The sequence below is a fragment of the Aegilops tauschii genome, chromosome 7 (assembly GCF_002575655.3).
Source record: "Aegilops tauschii subsp. strangulata cultivar AL8/78 chromosome 7, Aet v6.0, whole genome shotgun sequence".
NCBI lineage: Eukaryota > Viridiplantae > Streptophyta > Magnoliopsida > Poales > Poaceae > Aegilops > Aegilops tauschii.
This window is the reverse complement of record NC_053041.3, coordinates 21,903,314-21,914,129: the sequence shown is the minus strand read 5'-3', so window position 1 is coordinate 21,914,129 and position 10,816 is coordinate 21,903,314. Positions and strand designations below refer to the sequence as shown.

Sequence of the window (10,816 nt, the reverse complement as noted above, 5' to 3'; positions counted from 1 at the left end):
TGATGTGTTGGACTATGTATCTGCTTGTCCGCCCTCTCTGTGTGTGCCTGAAACCTGGACCGATAACGGATTAGTGGAACTGTTAATTCCAATGTCTTTTGAATTTTGGTCTTTGGGTGTTGAAGCAGATATGATTTTGGGGTTACATTACTGTGCCTTTTCTTTTGCGAATATACATTTTTAGGAGTCAAACCGCCTGTTTGTGAATTGATTTTCATTGTGAATTTGGAACCTCGCTATCTTTTGCATAGGATTCCCAGCCTTTGGATCTAGGATGGATGGTGAATAGGAGTGGCTAAGTCAGCACCTGCTTAATATACTCAGTCTTGGTGCTGATGATGCACTTCACTTGTCCATCTTATACAATTATACGAATCTGGGCATAGATCTCGAAAATTCTGCCCTGGTGTACTCTACAGCTTACCTTAGCTGATGGAAGCTGCAAACAACAGGCGTGACAGAGCACAATGTACACAGCTGAGCTGGGCAGTAATGAATCACAAGCAAAGATTTTTTGAAAAGAAACGAGTACCTAAGCATTACTTCTGAATCACAAGCCAAGTCTTTTATTGAACAGCCACAACTGAAATAGGCACACGTGAATCAAAGCACATAGTTCAAACAGGAAATTCTCAGCTGGCACACGCGAATACAAAGTACGTATATAGTTCAAATAGCAGGAAATGCAACAAAAAAGTCTGAAAATGGAAACACGACTCAACTCTGTATTACAATGTAAATAAGGCTAAATCAAATAGTACGTACGTAAGAAGTCTTGTTTAAAAGCACACAAGCTGCAGCAGGAGGACGTCTCATATAAGTCCAAAAGGAGGTTTCTGAAGTTTCATCTATACTGTACATATGTATTTGGCTTTATATAAATGAAATAAATGAGAATTATAAATATTTTTTAATTCATGAATACTTATCAGTGGCACTGACAGGAAAAGAAACACCGTACATTACCTTCATACATTATTAAGTAGCAATGTTCATAAGATTGGACTCCGGTAGTACCTTACACATTATCGGCATCCAGAGCCAACGCCACTATCAACATACAGTTTGCGGCATCGGCCACCGACACTGGTGATAATGCCTTATCACAGGCGTTATACTACCGGCGTCGGCGTTTTGTGCCGGAGATGTTGCTTTTCCAACGCCCCTACTAGGCTTTTTCCTACTAGTGGATGGTGGCCATCGCCACAACATTGGATTTCTTCGGTACTGGTCCATCAATCTTCAGTAATCTACGGATTTCTTCGGTACTACTCCTTGAATATTTAGTGATCTGTGATTTAGGTACTAGTCGATTTATGTACTAGTGGATTTGAGTATTGATTTATTTAGGTACTAGTCGATTTTAGTTGTGCTAGTCCATCAATCTTCAATGTTCTGTGGATTTCTTCGGTAATACTCCTTCAATCTTCAGTTTTCTGTTGATTTAGGTACTAGTCGATCTTGGTACTAGTGGATTTGAGTACTAATTGATTTAGGTACCAGTCGAATTTTGTACTAGTCCATCAAGGCATGTCCAGTTAGATTATGGAGCAGCTGCCGTATTTCATATCATCTATTGGAGCACTATTGTTTTATTTTACATCATCTATTTAAGTTGAATGTTTTTTGTAATGTAAAAAATTACATTTGGTGATGTAAATTTTATTCTAACTACCTTTTGGTTATGTATTATACATCATCTGTTGAAGATGCTCTAAGAGCACACTAGTTGAAACCACATTGTCGACATACAAGGGAAACCCTATGGGCAAATGAGATGCCTACCGCGGACTTCCTGGTCCACCGAAAGTCGAGACACAATTGTATTTTCGAAAATGATGTGCAGATTTCAAAAGTAAATGATGTTGGAAGTAAACAGTAATGTAGCGCGCACATATAACTAACCAAAATCACACTGCAATGCATACGTAATGATTAATATGTGGATAGTTTTGAGCAGCTGGACGATGTAAGAGACTACAATAGTGCAAAGAACAAATTATTCATTGTGTAATCAACATAGAAAGCATAACAGTAGGAACACCGCCATTGCGGAAGACAAGAGGCAGCTAGCATATCCTCTCGATGCTTTATTTTAAATCAGTAAAATTCACCATGTGACGGAGAAAAAGCATCACGGCAGAGTGAAGCCTGATCCTTTGAAGTTCTCCTCGAATATCGCATCTAGACATTTAGCCATCTCAGGTGTCAAATGGTTCACCCAATCTCCCACCACCCCCTTCCTGAAATAGGAGTCATATGGGAACTTCAAGAACACCCCCTGGGAGCCTTTCTTGTTGGCCTCTAGATTTTTTAGATGCTCCAAGCTACAAAGCTCAACTATCTCTGCAACAGCACCGGCCTCCTCCTCTGTGTCGGAGAATGGCCTCCCGAGGAATTGAGCTAGCTTCCTGACTTTGTCAACCGGATCCTGACGCATCTGCTCATAGGTCAAGAAAAGCACCCTGTTTGGCTCTGCATTGCTTACCCTCCAGTATCCAAGGATGTGATCCCAGACAGGCCCGGCAAAACATGTGCCGTCACAGACCGTCTCGAACACCTCTTGGAGTGATATGTCAGGTCGAGCACGGTTGGCAAAGTGCCACATCGAGACAACCATGTCCTTCTGATCCCTGCCAATCAGCGACTGATTAAAAATTCACAGATCTCAAACACATGGGACGTTTAACAAAATAGATTTCTCACCAAGATATGTTAACTGAAAGTTTTACTACTAGTATAAAACTCAATGTATCTTATGCAACCTGTAACATCTGTATCAAAAATTCAAAATATAAGAAGTTTTTTTGCATTTTAAGTGCAAGCAAAAAATGTCTATAAAAAGTTATACAGGTACAGGGAGAAGCAAACAAATCTTCTAGGGAGGAAATATGCATTTTTTTCCATAAAAACTTTGTGCTCTGTTCATCGACTATCATGGTAGTACATAAGCACCAGAAATAATATAAATCATACAAAAGGGGCATACATACTACTCCTAATTTGTAAAATACATTGGCGCCTAGTCAAAAAGATGAAATAAGAATATTATACTATTTGTAACAACAAATATATCCACATAATATATTTTTTGCCATTTTAAATAACAGAAGAAAATTTTGTTGAAGATTATGCTAATATCTAATTAAGAAGCCATCTATCTGAATAGAACGGAAGAATGAGTATAAAAGAGATCATGTGGATTACATATTTTTTACAAACGTCCTTTCAAATAGAGATGCACTTTGCAAAATTTTACTTAATCCTCTCCCAGCTTTTAGATGGAGATTCGAGTCATATCCTCACTTCTTGTAAAGTCATATGCTAACATGCATGAGAGAAATAACAAGAAATAGCGGATGACGGAAAGACACGACTGCCGCTGTTCTTGTTGTTAGATGTGACCTCCTTGGGTCAGGGCTTGTTGAACGGATCATGTAAAACTGTACTATTGTAACATCAACAACATTACCTGCATATGTAGACAATTTTGCAGTCGGATCCACGAGAGATAGACGCCGGCAGCACCGAGAGAGGCATGTGCGTGCACATGAGCCTCGGCGAGGGCAGCTTGTCCAGCACTGCCTCACGGCCGATGGCGAAGAGCCTGTCCAAGAGAATCACACAGTCGTGCGGGTTGAGGCGGCGGAGCGGGTGGGCGGGGCTTGTCGGCGGGTATGCGGTGCGGGCCATGGTGGCGAATATCAGAGCCTTGAGCCAAGTGGTGCCGCACTTGGGAAAGCTCGCAAGAACCACGTCGCCGGGGCGCGTTGAGAAGCTGCGCTGCATGGCCATGATGCCTGGTACCCAGTCCTCCAGCACCCACACGCCCTGATAGCAGCGCAACTTGAGCTTGCTGGCAGGGTTCAACGGCAGGGACGCCACGGCAGCGGCATACTCGGTAGGTGGGCGCACTGGGATGGTGCCGTCGTCGGCGTCCTTGAACGCCACGGGGACCTGGAGACCAGCCGTTTCGCTACCAGCCATTTTGCTGAATGGGTTGATGAGGCTAGCTACCGGCAGCAAACATCGTTTTATAGCTCCTCAACCACACCTAGCAACCCCGATTCTGAGACTCACGTAGGGGATAGCTAGCTAATTAGGGGGTGTTTGGTTCAGGGACTTTTTAGTCCCAGAGACTAGAAAAAGTCTTTAAAAAGTCCCTAGGAACCAAACGAGAGGGACTAGAAAAAGACTCTACTAGAGAGTCTTTTTTGATTAGTCCCTGAGACTAGAAAAAGTCCTAGGACTTCTGAACCAAACACCCCCTTAGCCTTAAAGGCTGGAATCAATCTCGCAGAATCATTTTATTTAATACTGCATTGGCAGGGTCTTGAACTCAAGACCTCTTGCCTCAGATACCATATTGAATTCATGCTTCTGCCAACTTATTCAGAAGTGCGAACTGATGGAGGAAGACACGCAATGTATTTCAACAATAGCTGCCTGGTGAAGAACCTGACGCATGCGTGTTCCTCCACCTGACTCCACCCGTCTTCTGTCCGAGTCAACAAACGCCTCAGTCGGGGGCTCGTGTGAGCTGCTGGACATGTCCACTGGGTGCAATGCGCGCGGCACCCTGGACGTGCCGCCTCAGGTGCGCCACTACTGGCGATCTTCGTGTTCCTCGTCGCGTTGCTCGGTGCAATGTGCACGCTTCACTCAGTTTGCTCGACCGACTCAGCTCGCCTCATGTCATGGTTTCCTGACGTGATTACACCGGTTTTTGGGCCGCACCTGGCATCTCTCGGACCTGCTATACAAAGGTTGTTTTTCCATGGTCGATCACATGCAACGCTGCATCCACTCCGGTAAAGATAGCACTTACGTCCATTCCATTAACGTAAGCTTCGGTATAACTCCCGCATCCATAGAATCGACGCGAGTTTCAGAACCATCATGATGGCAAACTTTTTTCTTTCGCAAACTCGACAGTTTCTTTACTCAACGCTTCAAGAACTGGGTCCTCCTCATCCACTAGCTTGCACATCAACATCATGTCTCCATCATCACCTTCCTCGGCCAAGTGCTCCCTTTACTTCGGTGCTTTCTCGCGGTCAGCCTTGAACTGACCCATGATGCCACAGTTGTGACTCTTGATCTTGCGCTTATCGAACTTCTTCTTCTACGGATAGCCGTTGCTGGCGTTCCTCTTGCTTTGTTCTTGTGCCGCATGATCTTGACGAGTGTTTCTGCTAGAGCCCTCGCCTTCTCTCCTTGTGTTCAGTGCCTGCCACTGAGCGTTCGTGAGCACGACATGCTCGGCGTTGCTCCCGTTCATGAGACTGTACCACATGCACTAGTCGTGAGCCTTGTAGCATCCGGCGAGATCATCAATGGAGCGATTCGTGAGATCGACGCACTGCTCGATCGCCATGTGGTTTTCTCCAAGTGCGCATATCCGATTGACGAGAGTTTCTACCTGTGAAGCGGACGCGTTCATAGACTCATCGTCGCCCATGACCAAAGTCTCATAGCTCCTTAGGGAGAGTTTGAAGATTGGCTTGCTTGATGGGGGTCTTCCCTTCAAACATGATCTTCAAAGTATCCCAGGCCTCCTTCGCCGTTCCTTTGGCGATCAGGTGTTGGAGGAAATCCATCGGCATCATCGAGTAAATCGCATACGCCGCCTGCCGATCCTTCCGGCGCTTGGCTCCCTCCTTCTTAAATACGTCGCCTCTTAGATCAACTGCGTTTCATAGCTTGCTGGCCCCCATGATGGCCTTTCATGGAACCACACCGTGATTGATTCCTTTCCATAAAAACATTACTAAATTTGGCAGATGAAAACTGAATTAAATAGATCGGCTGGCTAAAAAACAGTTTAAATAAATTGGTGTGATAGAAAATATCGGTCGGGGATGTTTAACCGGAATGGAGGCAATGCTACCAATTCACCATGGCATATAGGTCTATGCCGATTCTAGCAGTATGCCGAATATAAACCAACCTACTGGTCAAAGAAAAAAAAGAAACCAAAAGACGAAACGTAGAAAACAATGAAAAATAAAACGCGCGCGCGCATCAAATTGGTCAGCCAACTTTGATTATAGTTGATATTTTGTTAATATTTGATTTGATTGGGTATGAGTAGTGGAAGGTAAGGAAATATTGGAGTTAGTTAAAAAAATTAAGATTAGATTTGAATGAGCTAATGCATGAAGTTAATGGATGCGTCAAATGGGCCCGCTAAAATTGATTGCGTTTGAGCAAAATGTCATCCGTAAGATGCTCGTGGGCGTAATATAAAGTTTGTCGAGTGGTTGGTGGGAGTGAGGCGGGATTACCGACTCCTCCTTTAGGAGTTGAGATAGACACTTAACTAAATTTTTTGACAATTAAATATACGCCTAACTAATTTTGTACTTACCCCCAAAAAAATCTAATTTGTACGTACGCATCTTCAACTGCCCATAAAGGTACTCAAGAAAAAAGACTGGCCGTAGACGTTTATTTCCAATAGTCGGTCTGTTTTCTTTGACGTACTTAGAAAGAAAAAACTCCTAATAGTCATGTCAACAATGGAACGTGTAACGTCTTGTTAGTTTTTTATAGCTTACTACGTATGCCATATGATTCGTGTAACGTCTTGTTATGAGTCGTTTTTCTCTCCGATGCTCGCGACTAAAACCTAGCCGCCGCCAGGAGAATTCCTCCGCCGCCTTCCTCCGCCGGCTACCCTATGCCAACGACCTTGGTCGTCAATGGTGTGGGGGGTCGTTCTCAATCTACGTGTGTGTGCCGTGTAGCTTTAGGTTAGGCCCTAGTTGTTTATGTTTTTTGGTTCATTTATCTTCTTGGCTTCGGTGGCGGCGATGGTGGCGGTGAATAAAGAAGCTTCAGATCTTTACCCACCAAGGCAATCCATTTTATGGTTGGGGATGGATTTGGACACCAATTTGTTCAACCAAGGAAGATGTGGTGGCGACGGCATCCTCGTGGTGAATTTGTGACTTCGAACTCCGCCATCGCAACGACGTTCACTCCAGCGTTGGAGCGGAGGAGCGGAGGTTGGGAGGTATTCAGGGAGCGGATGCAGATTGTGGTATGCATCGACGATATCTCGAAGATGATGGATCGTGTGTTGGGTTCATGGTTCGTGTCTGGCAGAGATGGTTTTCTCCTCCGACGTCTTAGTCGTGTGAGGGTGCAAATCCGGAGTTCAATGATGAAAGGATCGATATAGTTGACTAGAGGGGGGGGGGTGAATAGGCAACTAACAATTTTTAGCTTTTCTTTACCAAATTAAACTTTGCATCAAAATAGGTTGTCTAGATATGCAACTAAGTGAGCAACCTATATGATGCAACGACAACAAGCACGCAAGTAAGTAAGAGAAACAACACAAGTAAACTAGCGAAAGTAAAGGAACAAGATAACCAAGAGTGGAGCCGGTGGAGACGAGGATGTGTTACCGAAGTTCCTTCCTTTTGAAGGGAAGTACGTCTCCGTTGGAGCGGTGTGGAGGCACAATGCTCCCCAAGAAGCCACTAGGGCCACCGTATTCTCCTCACGCCCTCACACAATGCGAGATGCCGTGATTCCACTATTGGTGCCCTTGAAGGCGGCGACCGAACCTTTACAAACAAGGTTGGGGCAATCTCCACAACTTAATTGGAGGCTCCCAACGACACCACAAAGCTTCACCACAATGGACTATGGCTTCGCAGTGACCTCAACCGTCTAGGGTGCTCAAACACCCAAGAGTAACAAGATCCGCTAGGGATAAGTGGGGGAATCAAATTTCTCTTGGTGGAAGTGTAGATCGTGGCCTTCTCAACCAATCCCGAGCAAATCAACAAGTTTGATTGGCTAGGGAGAGAGATCGGGCGAAAATGGAGCTTGGAGCAACAATGGAGCTTTTTGGGGAAGAGGTAAGTCAACTTTGGGGAAGAAGACCCCTTTATATAGTGGGGGGAACAAACCAACCGTTACCCCCCCTCTGCCCCGAAGAGAGCGGTAGTACCGCTGTGCCAGCGGTACTACCGCTTGCAACACTAAGCGGTACTACCGCCCAAAAGCGCGGTACTACCGCTTGGTCCACAGCGGTACTACCGCACAGGAGCGGTACTACGGCCCCCCACAGCCGCGGCCAGTACCGTAAAACCCGACACGAAAAATGAGCCCTCGAATCGAGGCGGTACTAGCACGAGACCAGAGCGGTACTACGGCTTGGGGCCACCAGCGGTACTCATGCTCTGGAGCGGTACTACCGCGCCCAGAGCGGTACTACCGCTTGTGGCACCCAAGCGGTACTACCGCTCCGTCCCGCGGTACCACCGCTGGGACCAGAGATAGCACACACACGGAGCTACTAGCGGTACTACTGCTCTGGGCGGTACTACCGCTCCGGAGCGGTACTACCGCTTGTACCACCCAAGCGGTACTACCGCTCTGGCCCGCGGTACTACCGCTGGGACCAGAGAGGGCACAAAGTAAGGAGAATCCAAGCCCATCAACGAAACGGAAAGGCTCGGAGGGAGGGGCAAAGGAAGTGTACGTGATGATTCCGCCCTAGCCTTTCCAAAGCGGACCCCCTCTTGATAGTACGGTGATCCCTATGAAACTAGTCCACCAAACTAATCCGAAAGGACTACACCGTCTTCGCTTTAAGTTCCGAGGGGAGGATATCGTCTCGTGCCCAAAAGAATGAATCTCTGAAAAACACTCAACGCACACGATTAGTCCGCAAAAGCATTGTCATCAATCACCAAAACACCTTAGGGATAAATATGCCCTTACAATCTCCCCCTTTTTGGTGGATTGATGACAATACGGGATTTGCACAACTGGGAAAAATCAAATGGCATAAGCAAACCCCAAGTCTCTAAAATATAGACGGGCTCCCCCTAGATGTGTGCCATCAAGATAGGTGCTTTGAGCTGCACGACACACATACTAGGATCAACACTCCCCCTGTATTTTAGAGACCAACAACCTAAGCGAGAAACAAGATAGCAGGATATATAACATAATTAAGCATATCACTCAAGAGATATCAAATGACTAGAGACAAAGATACAGATATAATAATGATAGGGTAGCATATGTCTCACACCATATGACGCGAACTAAAGTCTTACGGAACACAAAACCAAGCAAACGCAAGTTCCAAGCAAAACACAAGGTATCACATAACGAAAGCACAAAGGCAAAGACACACTCGCAGACGCAAATCCCTAAACTCTCTCCCCCTTTGGCATCGAGACACCAAAAGGGGCAAAGAGCTAACCTACGGCTCCAGGTGAGAGCATCAGGATTCTGCATGATCATCTGCACTGCCGTCCGCGCCCGGAAACTGCTCGGCATCGGAGTCGGTCCACGGACAGTGCTGCTGGATCCACTCCTCCTCCTCAGTAATCTGACCCTCTGAGCCGCTAGTGACTGTCGCACCCATCTGACGCATCAGTTCCTTGTGTCGTCCTCTTGCCTTCTTCTCAGCCACATGAGTCATGTACTGACCATGAGACTCCATGCAGAACAGCTTCTTCATCTTGTGTTTCAGCTTCTTTGCCCAAGAGGGCTCTGCTACAGAAGGCTCTGTCCCAGGTGGCACATACTCCTCATCATCATCCCCGGTCTCCATGGCAGCAGCAGAAGATGGAGCTCCAGATCTACCCCAGTTATCCTTCTTCCTCAGACGCTTGATCTCATGAGAGACCAACTCTCCAGTCTCCAGCTGCTCATCAGGATAGGTACGTCTCCAGGCCCTCTCAATAAGCAACATGATGAACGGACCATAGATTGGGCACTTGCGCTCAGAGACAGCCGCCAAAAGCTCAGACCACATGACATGAGAGATGTCCAGAGACTCGCCGGTGTTTACGTCCTTCTCACGCTGGCAGAAGAGAAGCATGTCCACAAGGTAAGAGTGCACCATGTCCAGATTCCCAATGCGAGGGAAGAGAGTCTCGCGGAAGATGCGGTGAAGGATGTCCAAATAGGTAGACAACTCATAGGTTTCCTTCCTGGTCTCAGGGTGGACCTTCCGAGTACAGTAGGGCCAGAGGGCTTGCTTGTGAGTGGAGGTGGTATTCTGGTGAGGACGAAAACCAACTGGAGTCTCAAGCCCTTGATCTTCCACCTCAAGCAGCCCCATGAAGGCCTGCCACTTGACAGCTAGCACCTTTCCATTTGTCATCCAAGTCAGAGTCCTGTCTGCGTCAGTCCCTAGGTGAACAGTGGCAAAGAACTGTGCCAGCAAATCTGCATCAAAGTCTTTGTTGAACTGCATGATCCTGAGAATGTTCAACTGAGAGCACATCTGTAGAGCATCACCAAAGTACTCAGGGTCCTTCTCCATGGCATCCGTGTTGATGGAATGAACATTGACATAGAGATTCTTCTTGGCTTTGATCACATCAAAGTATGTGTAATACTGAAACCGGTTCCAGAACGGGCGGTTGACAAGATTGGGTTCTTGTTCTTCCTCATAGGGGTTGCGCCTTCGCTTGTCCCAAAATTCCCTGCTAGACATCTCAGTCACTTTCCTGCCACTTGGCTTTGGTCGGCTGGCAATCTTCTTTGTGCGAGGAGGATTAGCACTTGAGGAAGCACCCCCTGCCGGCTGTGGAGCACTGGAAGAACCACCTGCAGGCTCAGATGAGCGGTACCGCTTCGACGTTGAACGCCCAGGGTTGACACGACGGACTTGCTGCTCAGGATGTTCATCACCTGGAACCAAACACACGGACACAAGAAACAACCAGTAGAAACGATCAAAACCAAATAAACACAACAAAGATGGATCAACATGTGGTAGGAAACAATGGAACTGGGCATCCAGCGGTAGTACCGTGCCTGCTCAGCGGTAGTA

The 10,816-nt window shown here is 46.4% G+C and overlaps 1 protein-coding gene across 1 annotated transcript; it reads right to left on the bottom strand.

Moving 5' to 3' along the window:
• Nucleotides 1-1,912: 1,912 nt before the first annotated feature.
• Nucleotides 1,913-4,006, bottom strand: LOC109772091 (cytosolic sulfotransferase 5). The gene is made up of 2 exons (XM_020330791.4): nt 3,473-4,006; nt 1,913-2,633 (listed from the first exon to the last, which is right to left on the bottom strand). Exons 1-2 carry the CDS (start codon nt 3,985-3,987, stop codon nt 2,135-2,137), a joined length of 1,014 nt encoding a protein of 337 aa, XP_020186380.1. The 5' UTR covers nt 3,988-4,006; the 3' UTR covers nt 1,913-2,134.
• Between the last annotated feature and the right edge of the window lie 6,810 nt (nt 4,007-10,816).